Below are 26,992 nucleotides of genomic sequence, written 5' to 3'. Positions count from 1 at the left end.
GCATGGCCTTTTGAAGCTGCCCCTGATGGTGTGGAGGGTTGTGCCCATGACTGAGCTGGCTGAATTTACAACCTTTGAGCAGTGGCCCCTCCATACCAGACTGTCAAGCAACCAGTCAAAATGCTCTCCACAGTACATCCGTAGAAGTTTGCAAGGGTCTTTGATGGCATACAAAATCTCCTCAAACTCCTCATGAAATCTAGCCACTGTTGTGCCTTTTTCATAATTGCATCAATATATTGGGACCAGATATATTGGGTCAGTGGTGTTGACACTGACGACCTTAAAGCTGCTCACGCTTTCCACCGCTGATCCACCTCCTCGTGACCTGCCAGTCACGTGGAGAATTTGTAAAGCCTTACGGCATTGCCCCTGGGAACACTGGTCTCCGTTCCAATGGAGCAATTCCCAAAGAGAGTGTTGGCCTGTACAAACAGAGCCAAGCCTGCCTGCAGCATTATTCCTTCAATGTGCTACTGAATTTAAGACTGTTTAATGTCATTTTCAGTATGTAAGTGAATGGAAAAAACTGTTTCTCAAGATCTGATACAGCATATAAGATAGTTTATATATGTTGATTGTATTCCATAAAGTAACACTAGGCACAGCATAGCGACTCTGACAGGAAATGATAAAAGTGGTGGTGGGGGTGTGTAGAGCAGTGAATTAGTGAACGTGTTGATCAGTCTTACTGCTTGGGGAAAGTTTTTGAGTCTGGTGGTCTTGGTGTGGATGCTACGTAGCCTCCTCCCTGATGGGAGTGGGACAAACAGTCCATGAACAGGGTGGATGGGATCCTTCATGATGTTACTGGCCCTTTTTCCAGCACCGTTCTGTATATCTGTCGTTGATGGCAGGTAGGCTGGTGTGGTAATACGTTGAGCAATTTTGACTACAAGTTGTAGAGCCTTCGTGTCTACCACAGTGCAATTTCCATCCCGAGCACGGAAGCAGCTTGTTAGGGTGCTCTCTGCAATGCGTCCAGAGAGTGACGTGAGTGTGGATGTGAACTCCAGCCGGCCAATGTTCCGGCATTGTTTGGCTGTGAGCAAAGTCTCGGAGAGTTCACCACGCCCTCAATAAAGTGCCAGTGCTCTTGTTTACTTTACAAAAGTTATGCTAACTATCCACTGATAGTAGGTCAGAGTTTCAGTCCTAACAAATGTGTATATGGAATCACAACTTTAGATGACCCAAAAATAAGCTTGAAAGGTGACAGATTATTCTTAAAAACTTCCCCTTCAATGCCCTTTGGTGTTTGTCCACCCAGTGCCATCATTAAGGACCCCCCTCACCCTTTTCCCATTGCTAGCATCGAGGAGGAGGAGTCTGAAGACACACTCAACGTTTTAGTAACAGCTGCTTCTCCACTATCACGTTTCTGAGTGGACAATGAACCCATGAACTCTGACTCACAACTTCGTGCTCTCTTTCACTAATTTATTTTTTTATTTCTTACTGTGACTTAATAGTATTTTGTTTTATTATTTATTTGGACACACAGCAAGATAACCGAGCACAACGCCACACTGCCCAATTAAACCCGTGTGACCAGTTGATGGATTGCACTGTACTGCTGTCCAAATTACATCTTTCTGAAGAATGTAGCCCCTAATGACAGCATAATACCAGGGACATCCGTGTACTGAGATATTTAAAATGAGGGGCAAGATGTGCATGTGAAATGCTGCTGTGTCTGTGGTCCAGACTGCTGTTGACGGGTCAAGCAGTGTGAGTCTGAATGCTGCTGTGTCTGTGGTCCAGACTGCTGTTGACGGGTCAGGCAGTGTGAGTCTGAATGCTGCTGTGTCTGTGGTCCAGACTGCTGTTGACGGGTCAGGCAGTGTGAGTCTGAATGCTGCTGTGTCTGTGGTCCAGACTGCTGTTGACGGGTCAGGCAGTGTGAGTCTGAATGCTGCTACGTCTGTGGTCCAGACTGCTGTTGACGGGTCAGGCAGTGTGAGTCTGAATGCTGCTGTGTCTGTGGTCCAGACTGCTGTTGACGGGTCAGGCAGTGTGAGTCTGAATGCTGCTACGTCTGTGGTCCAGACTGCTGTTGACGGGTCAGGCAGTGTGAGTCTGAATGCTGCTGTGTCTGTGGTCCAGACTGCTGTTGACGGGTCAGGCAGTGTGAGTCTGAATGCTGCTACGTCTGTGGTCCAGACTGCTGTTGACGGGTCAGGCAGTGTGAGTCTGAATGCTGCTGTGTCTGTGGTCCAGACTGCTGTTGACGGGTCAGGCAGTGTGAGTCTGAATGCTGCTACGTCTGTGGTCCAGACTGCTGTTGACGGGTCAGGCAGTGTGAGTCTGAATGCTGCTACGTCTGTGGTCCAGACTGCTGTTGACGGGTCAGGCAGTGTGAGTCTGAATGCTGCTCCGTCTGTGGTCCAGACTGCTGTTGACGGGTCAGGCAGTGTGAGTCTGAATGCTGCTACGTCTGTGGTCCAGACTGCTGTTGACGGGTCAGGCAGTGTGAGTCTGAATGCTGCTGTGTCTGTGGTCCAAGCTGCAGTGTTCCTCTCCTGGAGCCCAGCTCTATGTGATCCTTGCTGGTGTTGTCGGCAATGTCTAACCCTTCTCTCTCTCTTCTCTCCTATGTTGTTCTGCTGACTCCAGTCATCACGGTGAGTGTTTGGCCGCCAGTCGGCTGTGGCTCAATGGTGGAAGGGACGAGATTTGGTTTGACTAATGGGTTGCCATGACGACATTTCCCAGTGATGGGCAACGGTTCAGTTGAGGAGGTGGAGAGAGATTTGATTATGGCAGAGAGAAGAAGCCAGTCTGCCATCTCAGGATGTCAATCTGGGTTTACCCCCACACAGAGCCAGTCTTCCCAGCTGCTGAGTGGGTCATGCAACATCTGGGCTGGTCCACATTGTCCACATGTAGGGTCAAACCCCTGCAGTTTCTTGTATCTCCGTGCTTTCCAGCAGCTGCCCTGGAATTGGAAGCTCTGTTTATTTATTTATTAGGATACAGCACAGAACAGGCCCTTCCGGCCCTTTGAGCCGTGCTGCCCAGCAATCCCCCGGTTTACCCCTAGCCCTATCACAGGACAGTGGGCTTACTGCACCCAGTTTAGCTGAGTAAGCAAGGGGTTGAAGGGCCGAATGGCCTTTTGGTCATTCTTCGCACCTGCCTCCACAAGGCCTAGCCACTGTTGGGTAAGGAGGGACTGAGCCCACCCATGACCTACCACCTCAGCAGGTAGTGGGCAGATCTGAAACGACACTCCTGTCGGGGGAGCTAGGGTTCCAGGGCCGGAGCTGGGAAGTTCAGCCCCACTGCATCCAGTCCACCAGTACTCACAAAAATGCTTTCTGGTTGGGTGGGGAGTTTGTAATTGTACTAGTGATGTCATCCCAAGCACAACCCTTCTGCACTCTGTTACAGAACGAATACATGAAGGATGATTTCCTGCTCAAAATCGAAACTTGGCACAAACCTGACCTGGGCAATACAGAAAATGTGAGTCAGACCCACACCCACACCAACCTGGACTGCAGTTTCTCTACAACCAAACCTGTAATGTTGTTTTCTGTGCCTCTGTATTTTGACTGATCTGTCAGGGTGGTATGCAGTCCAAACCTTTTTGTTCTGTCTCAGTACTTGCAATAAAAAAAAATTAACAATTCATCCCAGTGTTACAAAGAGACAGACCCGTCCTCACCGGTGTTATACACTGACAGACCTGTCTCCACTTGTACCGTACCCCAGTGTTATACAGTGACAGACCCGTCCCCACCGGTACCGTACCCCGGTGTTATACACTGACAGACCTGTCTCCACCAGTACCGTACCCCGGTGTTACACAGTGACAGACCCGTCCCCACCGGTACCGTACCCCGGTGTTATACACTGACAGACCTGTCTCCACTTGTACCATACTCCGGTGTTACACAGTGACAGACCCGTCCCCACTGGTACCGTACCCCGGTGTTATACAGTGACAGACCCGTCCCCACCGGTACCGTACCCCGGTGTTATACGGTGAGACCCGTCCCCACCGGTACCGTACCCCGGTGTTATACAGTGACAGACCCGTCTCCACTGGTACCGTACCCCGGTGTTATACAGTGACAGACCCGTCTCCACTGGTACCGTACCCCGGTGTTATACAATGACGACTATCACATTCTGTACTGACCTTGTGTCTGTGAAGTTGTTTGGACTCTCCCTGATAATCAGTCTCTCCTTCACCCTGAAAGGTACACTGCCTGGAACCCAATACATGGAAAAACGTGGAGGTAGTTCATATAGATATCGCAGACCGGGACCAGATCAGTGCTCGGGTGAGTTGTTCACATGTGAGCTCTTCTCCTGTGGAGGAGCACGAGGGAAGATGCAATGTTGAGGTAGTGTTCAGAGGAGATGTCGGGGGTAAGTTTTTTATGCAGAGAGTGGTGAGTGCATGGAATGGGCTGCCGGCGGCAGTGGAGGTGGAAACGATAGGGTCTTTTAAGAGACTCCTGGATGGATACATGGAGCTTAGGAAAATAGAGGGCTATGGGTAAGCCTAGGTAGTTCTGAGGTAAGGACATGTTTGGCACAGCTTTGTGGGCCAGTGGGCCTGTATTGTGCTGTAGGTTTTCTATGTTTCTGTGTTCATGGACCGTTGAGTCATTTTGGCGGAGGGGGAAAAGCTGTTTCTGAATCACAATGTGGGTCAAAGTTCAAAGTAACTGAAATATGAAAGTGTGTATGTGTTCCAATGCTGCTCTCCCTGTTGATAGAATTGGGACAAAGGTGCTGAGGGTCCTTCACGAGGCATCAGTTTCAACAATGGCCTGTGGCGAGGAGGCTAGTGCTCGTGAACGATTTACTCACTGCCTGTGATTTGTGAAACGGATAGATTTTGGCACAGATCCATTCTGGGAGTTGCAGATTTAGCTAGGGGGAAACTCGGTTCCATATGGGCGCTAGCCTCCCCCCATCGAGGGCATCTTCAAAATCTGATCTTCATGAAGGACCTTCGCCAACCAGGGCATTACTACCATTAAGGAGAGTTACAGGAGCCTGAGGACACAGCCTGAGCCTTAGGATGGCTTCCCCTCCACCATCAGATTTCTAAGTGGTCAGTGAGAACTCACCGTCATCATTATGTGCCGTGTCATATGACGAGGGAGATCACGGACCATCAATGTACCTGACAAATTTTTCGACAGAACTGGTTTGCCATTGCCAACTTCTGGGCAGTGTCTTTATAAGACGGGTGACCCCAGTCATTATCAATTCTCTTTAGAGATTGTCTGCCTGGTGTCAGGGGTCCCCAACTATTTTTGCACTGTGGACCGGTTTAATATTGACAATATTCTTGCAGACCGACCGACCGGGGGTGGGTGTGTGGTGTTAATCACGACCGGAATATAGGTGGTAAGTCAACAATATAACTAGAAGACAGGAGACTTTGGTCAGCCTCAGTTATCTCTGCATTATCATCGTTAGTCCTTTTATGTCCCCTACCACCTCTTCCAAAGAAACTCTCAAGCGATGTTTGTTTTTTTTACTCATCGAGTAGTTGTAGGTTAATGACTGACTGACTTTGAGTGGGTAATGACCTTGCGTGCGTTCAAGTTCAACAGTGGGTGTGGCAGGGAATGAGGAAAGGTGCAGCTGACTCGTTGTTTCATATTGCCAAATCATACCATTTCCTTGTGGCCCGGTAGCACACTCTTTGCGGCCTGGTGGTTGGGGACCACTGCCTTAGCAGAGTTAGGACTGGTATAGCTCATTCAAAGGTGTCACTAAGCAAATGGGGATATACAACCAGCCTAACAATTTGTGAATGTGGAACTGAGCCACAAACTCTGCAACATCTCCTGCAATGCCCATCGCTAGAGGAACCCTGTACTGTTGCAGATCTTGCCAAATTCAACAACAAGGCACAAAAATGTGTCCATGATAAGAAAAAGAAAAAGAATGTGGACATGATAAGAAAAAGAAGCCTCACTAATTTGCCTGCCTTTTTTAATATTGTAACCTGGTAATTTTTTTTATATTGCACTGTACTGCTGCCACAAAATAACACATTTTCCATCACATGTCAGTGATAAACCTGATGCTGAAATGTTTGAAAGTACTCCTGATAATTGTGTGTTTCTAGGCAGCCGGTGGCTCTCAGCAGTGCGGGTGAGATCTCGGTGCTCCTGCATTACTGGCGCCCCCTGGTGGTAGAGGGCTTCCTTGCAGGAGCCTGGCTGTGGAGAGAGTGGAGGGGAGTGGGTGGTCTGGGAGAGGTGTCTGGGTCTCCAACTGTGGAGCACTGCTGTTTTGATGTCATGGCCCTTCAGCTCTCACTTCCAGCAGCATCTCCAGCAGAAATGGCTGTCTGTGACCAGAACATTTTTCACACATAGTGCTGGAGGGACTCAGCGGCTCAGGCGGCATCTTTGGAGGGGAATAAAGAGTAGGCATTTCGGATCAAGACTCTTCCTCAGGACTGAATGGAACCAAGAACTGTACAATAGAGGAACACAATGTTGAGCCGAACCAATTAAATTAGTAATGAAATGGCCAACTAAACTGATCACTGAAGTGGGTGGGTGAAGGAGAAGAAGAAAGAAGCTGGCAGGTGATGGGTGAAACCAGGTGAGGAGGGAAATGGGTGGGTGGAGAAGCGGGGTGTGAGGTTAAAAGGTGAGACCAGGTGAGGGGGGAAGTGGGTGGGTGGAGACAGAAGTGAAGTAAGAAGCTGACAGGTAAAAGGTGAGACCAGGTGAGGGGGGAAGTGGGTGGGTGGAGACGGAGGTGAAGTAAGAAGCTCAGGTGATGGGTGGAACAGGTAAAGAGCTGAAGGGGGAGGAATCTGGTGGGAGAGGAGGCTGGACCATGAGAGAAAGGAAAGGAGGGGAACCAGCGGGAGGTGATGGGCAGGTGAGAAGTGAAGAGATGAAAAGGTATCATTCATTTGCAGTGTGATGTGTCGTATGACATGGGCAATCATGGTCTTGACCATAGTTGTTGGCAAATTTTTTTTTCTACAGAAGTGGTTTGCCATTGCCACCTTCTGGTCAGTGTCTTTACAAGCTGGGTGACCCCAGCCATTATCAATACTCCTCAGAGATTGTCTGCTTGGTGTCAGTGGGCACATAACTGGGACTTGTGATATGCACCAGTTGCTCCCATGGCTTCACATGACCCTGATCCGGGTTTGGGGGGCGGGGGGGACATCTCCTTTGGTGTGGACATGTCCCCACTTCGATGGCAAACCATGGCAGAAAGGGGAGGAGGGGAACAAAGCTTAACCACTTACAGTGGCATTATCATGGTGATATTTTCCACATTTCATGTCCTGGGGTTGCCCTTGACCTTCACCTCAACTGGACAAGTTGTGCACGTGTACATCACAGCCACATGAGCCGGTCACGGGCTTGGTGTCGAGGGACACGATGTAGACTCCTGGGTTACCTGGATCAGTGTATGTCAAAGTCAAAATAAATTTATCAAGTATGTATATGTTCCCTTCTACTATCCTGAGGTTCGTTAAGAAATACAACAGAATTTATTAAGAACTGTACATAAAGACCGAGAAAGAACTAATGTGCAAAAGACAAACTGCGCAAATAAAAAACGTAGAGAACGTGGGTGTAGAGTCATCGGAAGTGAATCCATGGGTTCTGGAGTCAGCTCAGATCAGAGTTGTCAGTGAAGTTAACCATGCTGGTTCAGGAGCCTGAGGGATGTACAGTCACAATTGTTCATGAACCTGGTGGCGTGGGACACAAGGCTCCTGAATCTCCTGCTTGATGGTGGCAGTGAGAAGACAGCAAGGTAGAAGCCACCACAGTTTCCAGGGAGCAAAAGCTTCCTCTTGGGCCACAGCTGGATCTAGTTAATGTATGTATACAACTATCCGACCTCACAGTGTCCCTTTCTCTCTCCAGGATTACAAACCAGAGGAAGATCCAGCAATATTCAAATCAGTCAAGACAGGTCGAGGCCTCCTGGATGCTAATTGGAAGGTACAGACCATGTGACTGTTCAATCCCTTCTCGAGTCATTGGAGTTGAAACCAGTGTGTCACTAATTTAGAGGAGAAAGAGAGCTGACAGATGAGAATAAAGTTCCTGTACTGTACATCCCAGGGTAGGAACCCATAAGGTCTCGATACAGAATACCTCCTTCACTGCCCTTCAGTGCTACTATCGTATCAAACCGCCAGATTTCCATACGACAATGTGACACCATCAGGTGCCATCTATCACCTTCCGTCCTTGATTCCAGTGCATCTCCCTACCCTGGGTCCCTTCCCCTCCCTCCACAGATACCACTGAGTCAGTCACAGGGTGCTACAGCACAGAATGGCCCTTCGTCCCATTTAATCCATGCTGAACTGTTACTTGTCCACAGCCCCTCCTGTCCATGTACATAACCAAATAACTCTTAAATGTTGAAATTGAACCTGCATCCAGCTCTTCCCCTGACACCTCATTCCACGCTCACCACCGTCTGAGGGAAAAAGGTTTCCCCACATGTTCCCCTTAAACATTTCACCTTTCATCCTTAATCCATAACCTCCACTTCTGGTCTCACCTAACTGCAGTGAAAAAAGCCTGCTTGCATTTACCTATCTATACTCAGCATAATTTTGCACACCCCTATCAAATCTCCCCTCAACCTTCTACGTTTCAAGGAATAAAGTCCTAACCTTTTCAACCTTTCCCTATAACTCAGGTCCTCAAGACCCACCAACATCCTTGTAAATTTTCTCTGTACTCTTTCAATCTTATTGATATCTTTCCTGTAGATAGCGGAGCAGAATCTTCAGATTCGGCTTCACCAACGTCTTATAGAACTTCAACATGACATCGCAGCTCCTGCACTCAGTACGCTAATTCAAGAAGTCCAGTATTCTTTCAGCATTCTAGATATGATGTCTCTCATTTTTGCCTCCAATGTAGGCAATCAGGGTAGGAAACATTACAACGCGGTACAGGCCCTTCAGCCCACGATGTATTGCCAACCGTTAAACCTATTCAAGGATCAATCTAACCCTTCCCTCCCACATAGCCCTCCATTTTTCTGTTATCCATGTGCCTAAGAGTCAATTAAATGATGCTAATGTATCTTCCTCAACCACCAGCTCTGGCAGCACAATCCATGCACCCACCATTATGTGTTTTTAAAAAAAAAAAACTGCCTCTGACATCCCCAAGCACCTTAAAGTTGTGTTCCCTGGAATTAGCCATTCCCCTGACCCCCCACCCCCAGCCCCCCGAAACACTGACCTTGCTGCCTGACCCATCCCCTCTGGGATCACTGGACGCTCACTGCTCTCTGTTGCCCCTGTAGAAAAACCTGCCAAAGAGGAAAGATTGGCCGCACATGTGTGCATACAAGCTGGTGACCGTGAAGTTCAAGTGGTGGGGTCTGCAGAATAAAGTGGAGAACTTCATCCAGAAGGTGAGCAAGTGTCTGAGCCAGGGGACACCGGGCAGGGACGGGATGGTGGTTGTGAACAGACGGGGAGGTTAGAGGGCTGGAGTGTCGGGTGCATCCTCCTGAGGCTATTTCCAGTTACTAGCTTTGAAATGTCTTCCTTTAGGTAGGGTTCTACAGTACAGAAGCAGGCCCTTCAGCCCATCTCCATACTGACTGATCCATTTACCTGCGTATGCCCCATATCCCTCAAATCCAGGGGTTCCTAATGGGCCTGTTTCTGTGCTGTGGTGCTCTATGACTCTGACTTGGTTGTTCACAGCGTGGAATTTAATGTCCAGAGTTCTCCCTCGTGCTGTGTGCTTGTCTGGAGATGTTCCTCGCGCTGTGTCTGTCTCATAGTGTGACTAACTGTCCGGGGTTATCCCTTGCACTACGTGACTGTCTCTTGCAGTGTGACTAACTGTCGTGTCTTCTCCCTCACACGGTGTGACTGTGTCTGGGGTTCTCCCGCGTGCTGTGTGCCTGTCTCTCATGGTGTGACTGTGTCTGGGGTTCTCCCTCATGCTGTGTCCTTGTCTGTCACAGTGTGACTGTGCCTGTCTGTCTCCCTCGCGCTGTGTGCCTGTCTCTCACGGTGTGACTAACGTCTGTTGTTTTTGTGAGAGCAGCAGGAACGGCGATTGTTCACAATCTTCCACCGGCAGCTGTTCTGCTGGATAGATCGGTGGATTGAGCTGACAATGGACGATATCCGGCGGATGGAGGAAGAGACCAAGAAGGAGCTCGAGGAGGTGAGTTAGCCTGGGTCACGTGGCACATCCTGGGCACCTGTTTGCCACCTTCCCCCATCCCCAGACGGAACATCAGCCTGTTCCCCACCGTCGTTGTGGTCAGTTCTGGTCACATGATGGGAACGACATGGAAGTTTTAGCAGAGGAGATTACCGGGACGCTGACAGAATTAGAGAGCATGTCTTAGGATAGGCTGAGCAAGCCAGGGCTTTACTCTGTGGAGTGAAGGAAGATGAGAGGTAACTTGATAGAGGTAATAAGCATCAAGTGAGTAGACAGCCAGAGACTTTTTCCAGGGGCAGAAATGGCTAATATGGGGGAGGCATAACTTTAAGTGGAGTGGAGAATTCATTGGTGTGTGTGGACCATGTGGTGGGACTGACTGCCTTTAAGGTGGTGTGGGGGGGGTGCTGAGCAGAACAGGAACTGGTTTATTATTGAAACATGCACTGAGATGCTGATCCAGTCACCTAAAACAAGGTAAAAGAATAACAGAATGCAGTATAAAGTGAGAAAAAAATGGGGCAGCACTCGATGGGCCAAATGGCCTAATTCTGCTCCTATATCTTATGGTTACAGTTATAGAGGAATTGTCTACCTGCATTGCACTAAGGTGTAAAGTCGAGGTGTGGTAGACTCGGGCCGAGAGTCCATCTCAGCATACTAGGGGCCATTCGTAGTCTGATAACAGTGGGGTAGAAACTGTTCTTCAGCTTGGTGGGACATGCATTCGGGCTTTTGTATCTTCCCGATGGGAGGGAAGAGAGAAAGTCCGGGGTGGGTGACGTCTTTGATTGTGCTGGGTGCTTTACCGAGGCAGTGAGAGGTATAGACATGGAGGGGGAGTTTGGTTTCTGTCTTGTGCTGAGCTGGTGTCCATAACACTCTACAGTTTCCTGTGGTCACAGACAGAGCTGTACCAAGCTGTGATGTATCCGGATAGGGTGCTTTCAATAGGAATTAGTAAGGGTCGACAGGACACAGAAACATAGAAAACCTACAGCACAATACAGGCCCTTTGGCCCACAAAGCTGTGCTGAACATGTCCCTACCTTGCTGAATTTCTTTTGCTTCCCAAGAAAGTAGAAGCATTGGTGAGCTGTTTTGGCCGTAATGTCTACATGGTTGGACCACGTAGAAAAGATACTAACATGGATAGAAGAATAACTGACTGGCAGGAGGCAAAGAGTGGGAATAAAGGTGTCCTTTTCTGGTTGGCTCCCAGAGAATGGTAATGTTCCGTGGGGTCGGTGTTGGGACTGCTTCTCTTCACGTTGTATGTCAACGATTTGCATGATGGAATTGATGGCTTTGTGGCCAATATGAAGAAAGGTGGATGGGCAGATAGTGTTGAGGAAGCAAGAAGACTGGCAGAAGATTGGGCAAAGAAGTGGCAGATGGAATATAATGTAGGGAAGTATATGGTCATGCACTTTGGTAGAAAGAATAAAGCCGTAGACTATTTTCTAAATGGGGAGAACATTTAAAAATCAAAGGCCCAGGGCGATTTAGGACTCCTCATGCAGGATTTCCTAAAGGTTGAGTCAGTGGTGAGGAAGGCAAATTCAATGTTGGCATTCATTTTGAGAGGACTAGAATATAAAAGCAGTGATGTGATGCTGAGGCTTTGTAAGGCACTGGTCAGACCGCACGAAGTATTGTGAGCAGTTTTGGGCACCTTATCTAAGAAAAGATGTGCTGGCATTAGAGAGTCATGAGAATGACTCTGGGAATGAAAGGGTTAACATGAAGAGCATTTGATGGCTCTGGGCCTGTACTTGCTGTAATTTAGAAAAATGGGGGGTGGGGGGGTAGAATCTCATTTAATATTGAAAGGCTGAGATAGAGTGGACATGGAGACGATGTTTCCTATAGTGGGAGAGTCTGGGACCAGAGCCCACAGGATGTCCCTCTTGAACAGAGATGAGGAATTTTGTTAGCCAGAGGATGGTGAATCTGTTGAATTCATTGCCACAGACATCTGTGGAAGCAAAGTGATTGGATATATTTAAAGCAGAGGTTGATAGGTTCTTGATTAGTCAAGGTGTCAAAGGTTGCAGGAAAATGGGGTTGAGAGGGATAATAAATCAGCCATGATGAAACGGCAGAGCAAACTCAATGGGTCAAATGGCTTAATTCTGCTCCCATGTCTGATGATCAGGATGGGTTATTGATGATGCAAGTTTCTGGGAATTTGCATCTCTAACCCTCTTGACCTCAACACCTTTGTAGACAGGAGCTTCTGCACCAACCCCCTTTCCTGACGTCAATGACCAGCTCTGTTGTATTGTTGACATTGAGGGAGAGGTTGCTGTCATGACTGCAGCTTCTAACAATCCACATTAAGGAGTTGGAGCTGGACTGGATGAAATCGAGATCATTCGGGAGACTGAGGAGTTGATTAGATACCAAAGTTTCTTCAGATACAAAAAGTATAAAAGAGAAGCAAGAGTCTATATAAGACTGCTAGAAAATGATGCTGGAGATCTAGTAATGGGGGACAACGAAATGGCAGACAAACTGAATAAGTATTTTGCGTCAGTCTTCACTGTGTAAGACACTAGCAGTATGCTAGAACCTCCTGGTATCAGGTCATGAAGTGTGTGAATTTACATAACTAGAGAGAGAGTTCTTGGGAAACTGAAAGGTCTGATGAGTCACCTGGACCAGATGGTGTACACCCCAGGGTTCTGAAAGACCATAAGATATAGGAGCAGAATTAGGCCATCTGGCCCATCGATTCTGCTCCGCCATTCAATCATGGTTGATCCTTTTTTTCCCTCCCCATTTCCTGGCCTTCTCCCCAAAAACTTTGATGCCATGTCCAATCAAGAACCTATCAATCTCTGCCATGAATACACCCAATGACCTGGCCTCCACAGCTGCACATGGCAACAAATTCCACAAATTTAGCAACCTCTTGCTAAAGAAATATCTCCGCATCTCTGTTTTGAATGGATGCCTCCCTATCCTGAGGCTGTGTCCTCTTGTCCTAGACTCCCACACCATGGGAAACATCCTTTCCACATCTATTCTGTCTAGTCCTTTCAACATTCAATGAGATTCCCCCTCATCCTTCTATATTCCAGCGAGTACAGACCCAGAGCCATCAAACATTCCTCGTATGATAACCCTTTCATTCCTGGAATCATCCTTGTGAATCTCCTCTGGACCTTCTCCAATGCCTGCACATCTCTTCTAAGATGAGGGGCCCAAAACTGTTCACAATACTCAAGGTGAGGCCTCACCAGTGCCTTATAAAGCTTCAGCGTCATATCCTTGCTCTTGTATTCTAGACCTGTTGAAATGAATGCTAACATTGCATTTGCCTTCCTCACCACTGACTCAACCTGCAAGTTAACCTTTAGAGTGTTCTGCAGAAGGACTCCCAAGTTCCTTTGCATCTCAGATTTTTGGATTTTTCTCCCCGTTTAGTAAATAGTCGGCACATTTATTTCTACTACCAAAGTGCTGAAGAAGTGGTTGAAGAGATTGTGGAGTCATTAATAATGATCTTTCAAGAATCACTAGATTCTTGAATGGTTCTGGAAGACTGGAAAATTGCAAATGTCACTCCACTCTTCAAGAAGGGATGTAGGCAGAAGAAAGGAAACTATCAGCCAGTTAGTCTGACCTCAGTAGTTGGGAAGATGTTGGAGTTGATTGTTAAGGATGAGGTTTCAGGGTATTTGGATGCACATGATAAAATAGGCCATAGTCAGCTTGGTTTCCTCAAGGAAAAATCTTGCCTGACAAATACGTTGGAATTCTTTGAAGAAATAACAAGCAGAATAGACAAAGGAGAATCAGTTGATGTTATGTACTTGGATTTTTAGAATGCCTTTGATAGGATGCCACATGAGGCTGCTTAACAAGCTACGAGCCCATGGTATTACAGGAATAATTCTGGCATGGATAAAAGAGTGGCTGATTGACAGGAAGCAAAGATTAGGAATAAAGGGAGCCTTTTCTGCTTGGCTGCTGGTAACTATAGGAGTTCCACAGGGTCTGTGTAAGGATTGATTCTCTTCACACTATACGTTATATTTGGATGATGGAATTGATGGCTTTGTGGCCAAATTTGCAGACGATGTGAAGATAGTTGGATAGTTTTGAAGAAATAGGCTACCTAAGGACTTAGACAGATGAGGAGAATGGGCAAAGAAGTGGCAAGTGGAATACAGTGTTGGGAAGTGTGTGGTCGTGCACATTGGTAGAAGAAATGAAAGGGTTGGCTATATTTCTAAATGGAGAGGAAATACAAAACAGCGATGTGCGAGGGGACTTGGGAGTCGCTGTGTGAGATTCCCGACAGGCTGAGTCCCTGGTGAGGAGGGCAAATGCAGTGTCAGCATTCATTTCAAGAGTTCTAGAATATAACAGCAAGGCTGTAATGTGGAGACTTTATAAAGCACTGGTGAGGCCTCACTTGGAGTATTGTGAGCAGTTTTGGGCCCCTTAGGATGTGCTGAAACTGGAGAGGGTTCAAAGGAGTCATGAAAATGATTCTAGGGTTGAACAGTTTGTCACGTGCAAAGCGTTTGATGGCTCTGGGCCTGTATTCACTGGAACTCAGAAGAGTGAGGGCTGACCTCATTGACACCTATCAAATGGTGAAAGGCCTCGATAGTGGGTGTGGAGAGGATGGTGGGAGAGTCCAAGACCAGAAGATGCAGCCTCAGGGTAAGGGAGCATCCTTTTAGAACAGAGATGAGGACTGTCTTTAGCCAGGCCTTTATGTATATTAAGGCAGAGGTTGGTCAGGGCATGAAGGGATACGGGGAGAAGGCAGGAGATTAGGGCTGAGTGGAAAATTGGATCAGCCATGATGGAATGATGAAGCAGACTCGATGGGCCAAATGGCCTAATTCTTTCCTAAATTTTCTGGCCAACATATCACTGCTCTCTCCATCTCCTTCCTGTACTTTAAATCTTCATTATTTGAGACATAGCCCACTACAGTGGGGTAATCTGCAAATTTGTAGACAGTCAGCAGAATCTGGCCTTGTTGCCAACAGTGTAGAGGGAGTAGAGTCTAGGGCTGAGGACAACATTGTGGAGCATCAGTGTTTAGGATAATTATGGCAGAGGTGTTGCTGCCTCTCACTATTGATTTTCCACTTTTTGCAGGGACCTCTCCATATGTGACTCCCTTGTTCACTTGTCATTCCCACTGGTACTTATCCTTGCAAATGGAATAAGTGCTACACCACCTCCCCCACTACCATCCAAGGCCCCAAACAGTCCTTCCAGGTGAGGTGACACTTCACCTGTGAGTCTGTTGGGGTCATCTGCTGTATCCAGTGCTCCTGGTGTGGCTTCCTGTATGTCGGTGAGACCCACCCTAGATTGGCAGACCACTTCACGGGCACCTTCACTCCATCCACCACAAAAAGTGGAATTTCCCGGTGGCCACCCATTTCAGTTCTACTTCCCGTTCTGACATGTCAATCCATGGCCTCCTCTACTGCTACGATGTGGTCACACTGAGGTTGGAGGAGCAGCACCTTGTGTCGCTTCTGGGTAGCCTCCAACCTGATTGCAGGAACATCAATTTCCCAAACTTCTGGTAATTGTCCCTTCCCCCTTCACCTTGCCCCATTCCTGTTTCCCTCTTTCACCTCATCTCCTTACCTGCCACTTCCTGCTGATGCTCCTTCCCTTCCCTTTCTCCCATGACATAGAAATATAGAAAATAGGTGCAGGAGTAGGCCATTCGGCCCTTCAAGCCTGCACTGCCATTCAGTATGATCATGGCTGATCATCCAACTCAGAACCCTGTACCAGCCTTCCCTCCATACCCCCGATCCCTTTAGCCATAAGGGCAATATCTAACTCCTTCTTAAATATAGCCAATGAACTGGCCTCAACTGTTTCCTGTGGCAGAGAATTCCACAGATTCACCACTCTCTGTGTGAGGAAGTTTTTCCTCATCTCAGTCCTAAAAGGCTTCCCCTTTATCCTCAAACTGTGACCCCTCGTTCTGGACTTCCCCAACATCGGGAACAATCTTCCTGCATCTAGCCTGTCCAATCCCTTTAGGATTTTATACGTTTCAATAAGATCCCCCCTCAATCTTCTCATTTCCAGCCTAGTTGATCCAGTCTTTCATCATATGAAAGTCCTGCCATCCCAGGAATCAATCTGGTGAACCTTCTTTGTACTCCCTCTATGGCAAGAATGTCTTTCCTCAGATTAGGGGACCAAAACTGCACACAATACTCCAGGTGTGGTCTCACCAAGGCCTTGTACAACTGCAGTAGTACCTCCCTGCTCCTGTACTCGAATCCTCTTGCTATGAATGCCAGCATACCATTCGCCTTTTTCACCGCCTGCTGTACCTGCATGCCCACTTTCAATGACTGGTGTACAATGACACCCAGGTCTCGTTGCACCTCCCCTTTTCCTAATCGGCCACCATTCAGATAATAATCTGTTTCCCTGACACTGTCCTCTCCTGTCAGATTCCCCCTCTTTACCTCTTCCACCAATCGACTTCCCATCTCTGGGCTTCACCTTCCCCTTTTCCTGGTTTCACCTATCACTACTTCTCCCCTCCCCCCACCACCTTATTCTGACTCCTCCCCACCCCCCACCCCCCTTTCCAGTTCTGATGAAGGGTCTCGGCTCCAAATTTGACTTTTTATTCATTTCCACGGAGGTTTTCTTCCTGCTGAGCTCCTCCAGCATTGATTGTGTGTGTGTGTTTTCTCTCCTTATTGATCGTGATCTGTTGGTCAGGAGGTCAGGCATCCAGTTGCAGGCAGAGGGTGGGAATGGGAGGGCTGATGTAAGGGGTGGGGAGAGCCCATGGTTTGGGGTGGAATGGGAGGAAGGAGTTGATGTGAGGGATGGGAGGTGTGGGTGGAATGGGAGGTGGGGTTCATATGGGAGGTGAGGGGGGGAGTGTGGGTAGGAATGGGAGGTGAGGAGAGGAGAGATGGGGGGAGACTGTGGGAAGGGGTGGAAATGGGAGAGGAGGGTGGAGTTGATGTGAGAGATGGGATGGGAGAGGGGACTGGGTAGGGGTGGGAATGGAGGTGAGGGGAGACTGGGGAGAGGTGGGAATGGGAAGTGGGGTTAATGTGGGAGGTGAGGGGGGACTGAGTAGTGGTGAGAATGGGAGGTGAGGAGGGTGGAGTTGATGTGAGAGATGGGATGGGAGAGGGAACTGGGCAGGGGTGGGAATAGGAGGTGTGGAGAGTAGAGTTGATGTGAGAGATGAGGGGGGACTGGGCAGTGGTGGGAATGGGAACCGGAGGTGTGGATGTGTGTGGGGACTTGCAGGGATGTGTGTACTGACTCATCTCCTCCTCTGCAGATGATACAGAACGGACCTGTGAGAGGACTGACAGCCACTGATGAATAGTGCCGGACTGCTGTTCATGCAGTAAGTGTGACTCCGCCTGTGATCAGCAGTCTGCCTGTATCTGTACACCAGCTGTCAGTCTGTACTTACAGCACTTGGGACTGTGTTGGTCGTTGACCCTGTCCCAAGGCCAGAAAGGGTTGGTGGAAGGCAGGGAGTCTCTCCCATAAGGAGAGGGGTTTGGGGTGGGAGGGTGACTGTATTCCCAAACGTGGAGGGGATTGAGGGTGGCACTGTCTGAATGCTGGAGGAGGAGAGGGAAAGAACTGTCCCAGGGTTGGGGGTGTGAGGAGGATGGGTGGGGGAGACTTTCGTTGGATTGGAGGGACAGGAGGGGAGGGGGCGTGGGTTGTGGAAATGAGGGACTGATGGTTCTACGTTAGGTTGGAGGGGCAGGAGGGGAGGGGAATAGGAAGAATCAACTCCCATGGGGGAGATGAGAGACTGGTGATTCTACGTTGGGATGGGTGGGTCGGGGGAGAGACTGGCGATTCTACGTTGGGCTGGGTGGGTCGTGGAGAGGGGAGACTGGTGATTCTACGTTGGGATGGGTGGGTCGGGGAGAGACTGGCGATTCTACGTTGGGATGGGTGGGTCGGGGAGAGACTGGCGATTCTACGTTGGGGTGGGTGGGTCAGGGAGAGACTGACGATTCTAAAGCGGGCTTTCCTTTCTGTTGTAGCTGACGAGATTGCGTCTGAGGCTCTCACACTCCAGCGGTGAAGGACTTCCTGCCTCTGAGTAACCCCCTCCCCCTCCTCCTACTTCCCCCCGCCCCCTCCCCACCTCTCCATTCACAGAATGATATTTTTAAACAAATCTTGGGATGTTGCTCGAAGAAATAGATTGTTGGGACCAGGCAGAGGAATACAAAAACACACGAAGGCACTAACTTTAATCCCACGCAGAATATATGAGTGTTAGGGTTTGCTGTGCTCTACCTGCTATTATCAATATACTGTGTGTCTGGTCTGAACCAAACACTGAGTGACTGTGGTTCAAAGGTGGTGACCAATCTAAAATATTCCATCAAGTGGCCATGATGTGCTGTTCCAATTCGTTCCCTCCTTCCATCCATGTGAGGTGATCTTACTAACGTTAATTTATTGCAGAATCGTTAATTTATTTGGTTGTCTTAAGTGCAATAAAACGCTCCCGAGGTGCCCCCTCCGGAGCAGACCAGCATTCTGTGTTTTGCAAAAGCCAGGTATATCCATTAGGAGATAGTTTGTGAGGGGAGGTTGAGGGGGAGGATGGTGGGAAGGAGACACGAAGTGGGGCCATTACACACCCTCCTGGCTCTCGCTGCCGCACACCAAAGGAGAGGTTGGAACGTCCGTCGGTCTGGAGTGGGGTTTGGTGGGAGCAGTGGTAAAGAGGCTCGGACCTCTCCAGAGGTGTAGCCCCCAGCTTGCTGAGAGGGTCGTTGGGCCTACCAGGGGCATTTGCCTTGTATTGAGGACCTTCGCGTACTGGGGACATTGTCGTCCGGCCACGTGAGGCTGTTGTCAGACCTAAGGAGCTTACCTCAGGGCTGAGGATCTATAGTGCTGCACCTCCTCCCCCTCGCCCCCTCATTCCCTGCTTACCCAGTTTACTCTGAGTGCTTAATCCGTGGTCTGTCACATTCTCTGTCTCTCAGAATCAACACCTTCCTGTCGTACTGTAACCAGTTTTTGGTTTTTTTCATTTCTTGAACAAAGCATCACTTATTTTTTTAAATTGTTTCACTCATGCAATAAATGAAAATGTCCAATAGCACTGTCTGCACTGTCTCCTTTGGGGTGTTGGGGTGTCATTCTCAGAGTTTAAAGATGAACTTTACCTGTCACATGTACATTGAAACACAGTGAAATGTTTGCATCAACAACCAACGCAGTCCAAAGGTGTGCCCGCAAGTGTCGCCATGCTTCTGGCGCCAACGTAACATGTCCACAACTCACTCACCCTAACCTTCGTCTTTGGAATGTGGGAGGAAACAGGAGCACCCAGGGGAAACCCACGTGGTCACAGAGAGAACGTACAAACTCCTTTTCGACAGCAGCGGGAATTGATCGTGGGTCACTGGCAGTGTAGAGCATTGTGCTAACCACTGCGCTGTCAGGCTGCCCTGTATGGCACGAGGGCTGGCCCTTCAGCTCATCCTGTTCATGCTGACTGCTTGAGTCCTAAAGAAGGGTTTCTGTTTGAAACATCGAGTATCTGTTAATTTCCATAGATGCTGCCTGGCCTGCTGACTTCCAGCATTTTGTGTCTGTCTTTTTGTCCATATCCCACTTAATAACTATAACTATTCAGCAGGAAGCAGCCCCTTCAGCTGAATATTTCCATGCTGACCAAAATTCCCACCTACGTCCTATCCCTTTCTATGCCCTGTCCGGTTGTGCCTTTTGAGTGTAGAGATTGTATCCGTTTCCACTGCCACCACCTTTCTCAGAGAGTTGAGCATGACTGGTTTTAAAACAACACGGCCTTTAAAACTGCTACCTCATGCCTTAAACCAATACCCTATTGCAGCAGGTAAAAAGATTCACCATCTACCCTGTCTATGACTCTTGTCATTTATACACCTCCATCAGGTCAATCCCACCCCCCCAGCCAGGACTGTCCAGTCCGGATAACATCCTGGTGAATGTCCGCTGCAACCACAGTATTGTCACAATACCAACCTTGTACTCCGTATCATTAAGACCGAGGAATCGATTGTGGACTTCAGGAAGGAGAAGTCGGGAGACACACTCCGGTCCCTATTGAGGGATTGGCAGTTTCAAGTTCCTGTGTGTCAACATCTCTGAGAATCTGTCCTGGGCCCAACATGTTGATGTTACAAAGAGGGCACACCAGTGGCTCTAATTCATTGGGAGTTTCAGGAGATTTGGGACGTCGCAAAAGACTGGCAACTTTCTACAGGTGTACCATGGGGAGCATTCTAACGGGCTGCATCACCGTCTGGTGTGGAGGGGCCACTGCACAGGATGGGAAACAGCTGCAGAGGGTTGTAACTCAGCCAGCTCCACCATGGGCTCTGGCTTCCCCATCACTGAAGACATTTTCGAAAGGCAGTGCCTCAAGCAGGTGACATCCACTGAGAACCCTCACCATCCAGGACCTGCCCGCTTCTCATTACTGCCACCAACAAAGACCCACCCTCAACAGCTTCTTCCCCTCCACCATCAGTTTCCATGAACACTCACTATTTCACTCTTTTTTGATATTTCTTATTGTAACTTCTATTAATTTTTATGCATTGCAGTGTTTGGGGCAGCAGTAACAGCAAATGTCACGACATGTCAGTGATGATGAAGCTGATTCTGTACCTTGTTGTGACCAGTGATTGGCAAAGTTGTAGAAAAGCATTGAGTTTAAAAGTTTTTATGCCCTGACTTATGAAGGCAAGTATGCCCTATCTAGCCATGTTGCCATTTTCAGGGAATAATGGGCTTGGACCTGGGTGTCTCTGATCTTTAATAATCTCTCATCCCCTGCCATCTGTCCTATCCCATTTGACTTCCTGAAATGCAGAATCAGTTTTCTTATCACAGACATGTTACTTGAAATTTCTTGTTATGTGGCAGCAATGTGTAAATAAAAAAGTTGTACTGAGAATATATTAAAAACAAAGGAGTGCAAAATAGTTTGGTAATGTTTGTAGCTTCATGGACTGTTCAGAAATCTGGTGGAAGGGAAGAGGCCATTCCTAAAACATTGAAAGTAGAACAGCACAGAAACAGGCCCTTTGGCTCATCTAGTCTGTACTGAATTATTAATCTGCCTTGTCCCTTCAACTGTGGCCCTCCTCTGAATAAAGCTGTGAAGAATGTGCCATTTATCATGCTAACTTTTATCACCCATCACTGTTCTTTCAGTCCCTGCTGACCTTAATAAATTTATTCTCTGGTTGCAATGATAGCAATTGGACAGTGATTCATCTCCACTGTCAGATTTCCGAAACTTGCAGACACATTTTGCTATGTCCTAGATTAGAACATGTACAGGCCCCTTAGCCAACAATGTTGTGTTGACCTTTCAACTTAAAGATCAATTTAACCCTTCCCTCCATCATCCAAATACCTAAGAGACTCTTGCTGTGTATTTGCTGTTTTTTTTTTAAAAAATCCCTCTGACATTCTCCCCTCACAATAATCTTAGAGTTAACAAGTTGAAGCTCATTGTCATTTGACTGTAGATGTATATACTACCATGCAAACAACGTTCCTCCGGACTAAGGTGTACAACTCATATACACAGCACAGGAAGTAATATTATCATAAATAAATTAACAAATAAAAAGTAAACAGTATAATGTTACTGGCGCTTCATAAGTGATAAGACCTGGGTGGTGTCAGGGAGTTTAGTGGTCTGGGGGAAAAAGCTGTTTCCCATTACCACACAAAATGCTGGAGGAACTCGGTCGGCCAGGTAGCATCTATGGAAAAAAATGTTTCGGGCCGAGATCCTTCGTCAGTTCTTGTCTTAATGCTACCGTGGGGGGTTAAAGATTGTCGGACGGGCAGATGCAGGTGGGGTCAGTCAGCGGTCACCCCACCCCTCCCAATACTGGTCACCCTTTCCAGACCTGTCACCTCACCCCACCCCTCACCCCCTCGCCAGACCCGTCACCCCTCTCCCGCTCCCCAGACACCTCACCCCCTCCTGTCACCCCTTCCCTTCCCTTCCCTTCCCCAGACCGGTCACCCCCTCCCCTCCCCAGACCGTCATCCCACCCTATACCAGTCACCCCCTCCCCAGACCCCTCACCCCTCTCCCGCTTCCCAGACCCGTCACCCCTTCCCTTCCCCAGACCGGTCACCCCCCTCCCCTCCCCAGACCGTCATCCCACCCTATACCGGTCACCCCCGCCCCAGACCGTCACCCCACCCTATACCGGTCACCCCCCTCCCCTCCCCAGACCGTCACCCCACCCTATACCGGTCACCCCTCACCCCACCCCACCCCACCCTATACCGGTCACCCCTCACCCCACCCCACCCTATACCGGTCACCCCTCACCCCACTCCACCCCACCCTATACCGGTCACCCAGTGACTCAGGCTGTCCCTGTCCCGCCCAGAAATAATCACCAAAGCAGCGTCGGGTCGGCTCTGTTTTGCTTTGGGCAGGGTGCGTGCTCATTGGTGGAGACCGCGGGTCAGCTGATAGCTGTCGACCAATCGCTGAGCGCTCGGCGGCATCATCAACTGAGGAAGGAATGGTTGGGGGGGCGGTGCGGGCGGGTACGTGCTGATCCCTTTAAACGCTGACCAACGGGGCGATCCCTTTAAGAACCGGCGCCGCCGCTGCGGTTGGGTTTGAACGGGCGACGGGCGGCAGCGGCACCACCACCGCGGGACGCCGGCACCAGGTGAGGGGAATCCCGAGGCGCCGCGCGTACTTCGTATCCGGTTCTGAGCGGGGTGGGCCCGGCTGTCGGGGAAACCAGGGTCGGATCGGTGAGGGAGCGGTATCGGTCAGCCCGTCACTCCCTCTTCATCTCCGTCCTTCCCTCCTTCTTCGTCCGCCTGTCATTCCATCTCTATTCCTCCGTCCCTCCCTCACCCCATCCTCATCTCCTTCCGTCCCTCACCCCATCTCCGTCCGTCCCTCACCCCATCCTCATCTCCGTCCGTCCCTCACCCCATCTCCCTCCCTCATCACTCCATCCTCATCTCCGTCCGTCCCTCACCCCATCTCCCTCCCTCCATCACCCCATCCTCATCTCCGTCCGTCCCTCACCCCATCTCCCTCCCTCATCACTCCATCCTCATCTCCGTCCGTCCCTCACCCCATCTCCCTCCCTCCATCACCCCATCCTCATCTCCGTCCGTCCCTCACCCCATCTCCCTCCCTCCATCACCCCATCCTCATCTCCTTCCGTCCCTCACCCCATCTCCCTCCCTCATCACTCCATCCTCATCTCCTTCCGTCCCTCACCCCATCTCCCTCCCTCATCACCCCATCCTCATCTCCTTCCGTCCCTCACCCCATCTCCCTCCCTCCATCACCCCATCCTCATCTCCGTCCGTCCCTCACCCCATCTCCCTCCCTCATCACTCCATCCTCATCTCCGTCCGTCCCTCACCCCATCTCCCTCCCTCCATCACCCCATCCTCATCTCCGTCCGTCCCTCACCCCATCTCCCTCCCTCCATCACCCCATCCTCATCTCCTTCCGTCCCTCACCCCATCTCCCTCCCTCATCACTCCATCCTCATCTCCTTCCGTCCCTCACCCCATCTCCCTCCCTCATCACCCCATCCTCATCTCCTTCCGTCCCTCACCCCATCTCCCTCCCTCCATCACCCCATCCTCATCTCCGTCCGTCCCTCACCCCATCTCCCTCCCTCATCACCCCATCCTCATCTCCTTCCGTCCCTCACCCCATCTCCCTCCCTCCATCACCCCATCCTCATCTCCGTCCGTCCCTCACCCCATCTCCCTCCCTCATCACTCCATCCTCATCTCCGTCCGTCCCTCACCCCATCTCCCTCCCTCCATCACCCCATCCTCATCTCCTTCCGTCCCTCACCCCATCTCCCTCCCTCCATCACCCCATCCTCATCTCCTTCCGTCCCTCACCCCATCTCCCTCCCTCCATCACCCCATCCTCATCTCCTTCCGTCCCTCACCCCATCTCCCTCCCTCCATCACTCCATCCTCATCTCCTTCCGTCCCTCACCCCATCTCCCTCCCTCCATCACCCCATCCTCATCTCCTTCCGTCCCTCACCCCATCTCTCTCCCTCCATCACTCCATCCTCATCTCCTTCCGTCCCTCACCCCATCTCTCTCCCTCCATCACTCCATCCTCATCTCCTTCCGTCCCTCACCCCATCTCCCTCCCTCCCTCACCCCATCCTCATCTCCGTCCGTCCCTCACCCCATCTCCCTCCCTCCCTCACCCCATCCTCATCTCCGTCCGTCCCTCACCCCATCTCCCTCCCTCCCTCACCCCATCCTCATCTCCGTCCGTCCCTCACCCCATCTCCCTCCCTCATCACTCCATCCTCATCTCCTTCCGTCCCTCACCCCATCTCCCTCCCTCCATCACCCCATCCTCATCTCCTTCCGTCCCTCACCCCATCTCCCTCCCTCCATCACGCCATCCTCATCTCCGTCCGTCCCTCACCCCATCTCCCTCCCTCCATCACCCCATCCTCATCTCCGTCCGTCCCTCACCCCATCTCCCTCCCTCCCTCACCCCATCCTCATCTCCGTCCGTCCCTCACCCCATCTCCCTCCCTCATCACTCCATCCTCATCTTCTTCCGTCCCTCACCCCATCTCCCTCCCTCCCTCACCCCATCCTCATCTCCGTCCGTCCCTCACCCCATCTCCCTCCCTCATCACTCCATCCTCATCTTCTTCCGTCCCTCACCCCATCTCCCTCCCTCCCTCACCCCATCCTCATCTCCGTCCGTCCCTCACCCCATCTCCCTCCCTCATCACTCCATCCTCATCTCCTTCCGTCCCTCACCCCATCTCCCTCCCTCATCACTCCATCCTCATCTCCGTCCGTCCCTCACCCCATCTCCCTCCCTCCATCACCCCATCCTCATCTCCGTCCGTCCCTCACCCCATCTCCCTCCCTCCCTCACCCCATCCTCATCTCCGTCCGTCCCTCACCCCATCTCCCTCCCTCATCACTCCATCCTCATCTTCTTCCGTCCCTCACCCCATCTCCCTCCCTCCATCACTCCATCCTCATCTCCTTCCGTCCCTCACCCCATCTCCCTCCCTCATCACTCCATCCTCATCTCCGTCCGTCCCTCACCCCATCTCCCTCCCTCCATCACCCCATCCTCATCTCCGTCCGTCCCTCACCCCATCTCCCTCCCTCCCTCACCCCATCCTCATCTCCGTCCGTCCCTCACCCCATCTCCCTCCCTCATCACTCCATCCTCATCTTCTTCCGTCCCTCACCCCATCTCCCTCCCTCCATCACTCCATCCTCATCTCCTTCCGTCCCTCACCCCATCTCCCTCCCTCATCACTCCATCCTCATCTCCGTCCGTCCCTCACCCCATCTCCCTCCCTCCATCACCCCATCCTCATCTCCGTCCGTCCCTCACCCCATCTCCCTCCCTCCATCACCCCATCCTCATCTCCGTCCGTCCCTCACCCCATCTCCCTCCCTCCATCACTCCATCCTCCTCCCTCCATCACCCCATCCTCATCTCCTTCCGTCCCTCACCCCATCTCCCTCCCTCCATCACCCCATCCTCATCTCCTTCCGTCCCTCACCCCATCTCCCTCCCTCCATCACCCCATCCTCATCTCCTTCCGTCCCTCACCCCATCTCCCTCCCTCCATCACTCCATCCTCATCTCCTTCCGTCCCTCACCCCATCTCCCTCCCTCATCACTCCATCCTCATCTCCGTCCGTCCCTCACCCCATCTCCCTCCCTCCCTCACCCCATCCTCATCTCCGTCCGTCCCTCACCCCATCTCCCTCCCTCTATCACTCCATCCTCATCTCCGTCCGTCCCTCACCCCATCTCCCTCCCTCCATCACCCCATCCTCATCTCCTTCCGTCCCTCACCCCATCTCCCTCCCTCCATCACCCCATCCTCATCTCCTTCCGTCCCTCACCCCATCTCCCTCCCTCCATCACCCCATCCTCATCTCCGTCCGTCCCTCACCCCATCTCCCTCCCTCCCTCACCCCATCCTCATCTCCGTCCGTCCCTCACCCCATCTCCCTCCCTCCATCACCCCATCCTCATCTCCGTCCGTCCCTCACCCCATCTCCCTCCCTCCATCACCCCATCCTCATCTCCGTCCGTCCCTCACCCCATCTCCCTCCCTCCCTCACCCCATCCTCATCTCCGTCCGTCCCTCACCCCATCTCCCTCCCTCCCTCACCCCATCCTCATCTCCGTCCGTCCCTCACCCCATCTCCCTCCCTCCATCACCCCATCCTCATCTCCGTCCGTCCCTCACCCCATCTCCCTCCCTCCATCACCCCATCCTCATCTTCTTCCGTCCCTCACCCCATCTCCCTCCCTCCATCACTCCATCCTCATCTCCTTCCGTCCCTCACCCCATCTCCCTCCCTCCATCACCCCATCCTCATCTCCTTCCGTCCCTCACCCCATCTCCCTCCCTCCATCACCCCATCCTCATCTCCTTCCGTCCCTCACCCCATCTCCCTCCCTCCATCACCCCATCCTCATCTCCTTCCGTCCCTCACCCCATCTCCCTCCCTCCATCACCCCATCCTCATCTCCTTCCGTCCCTCACCCCATCTCCCTCCCTCATCACTCCATCCTCATCTCCGTCCGTCCCTCACCCCATCTCCCTCCCTCCCTCACCCCATCCTCATCTCCGTCCGTCCCTCACCCCATCTCCCTCCCTCTATCACTCCATCCTCATCTCCGTCCGTCCCTCACCCCATCTCCCTCCCTCCATCACCCCATCCTCATCTCCTTCCGTCCCTCACCCCATCTCCCTCCCT

General features: G+C 50.8%; 2 protein-coding genes across 2 annotated transcripts in view; both read left to right on the top strand.

Moving 5' to 3' along the window:
• The window catches only part of LOC140187827 (phosphatidylinositol transfer protein alpha isoform-like), a 77,424-nt gene extending 58,125 nt beyond the window's left edge, over positions 1 to 19,299 (top strand). The window contains exons 5-12 of the mRNA XM_072243617.1: positions 2,617 to 2,624; positions 3,394 to 3,468; positions 4,209 to 4,292; positions 7,884 to 7,961; positions 9,292 to 9,402; positions 10,050 to 10,172; positions 17,494 to 17,562; positions 18,224 to 19,299. Of these exons, the coding sequence (XP_072099718.1) occupies positions 2,617 to 2,624; positions 3,394 to 3,468; positions 4,209 to 4,292; positions 7,884 to 7,961; positions 9,292 to 9,402; positions 10,050 to 10,172; positions 17,494 to 17,541 (527 nt within the window). The 3' untranslated portion in view covers positions 17,542 to 17,562; positions 18,224 to 19,299. The remainder of the gene's footprint in view (positions 1 to 2,616; positions 2,625 to 3,393; positions 3,469 to 4,208; positions 4,293 to 7,883; positions 7,962 to 9,291; positions 9,403 to 10,049; positions 10,173 to 17,493; positions 17,563 to 18,223) is intronic.
• A 3,448-nt stretch (positions 19,300 to 22,747) lies between these two features.
• The window catches only part of LOC140187537 (inositol polyphosphate 5-phosphatase K-like), a 32,409-nt gene continuing 28,164 nt past the window's right edge, over positions 22,748 to 26,992 (top strand). The window contains 1 exon segment of the mRNA XM_072242908.1: positions 22,748 to 22,903. The gene's annotated coding sequence lies outside the window, so the exon portion shown is untranslated.

This window comes from Mobula birostris, chromosome 25, assembly GCF_030028105.1.
Source record: "Mobula birostris isolate sMobBir1 chromosome 25, sMobBir1.hap1, whole genome shotgun sequence".
NCBI lineage: Eukaryota > Metazoa > Chordata > Chondrichthyes > Myliobatiformes > Myliobatidae > Mobula > Mobula birostris.
This window is presented reverse-complemented; position numbering and strand designations above follow the sequence as displayed.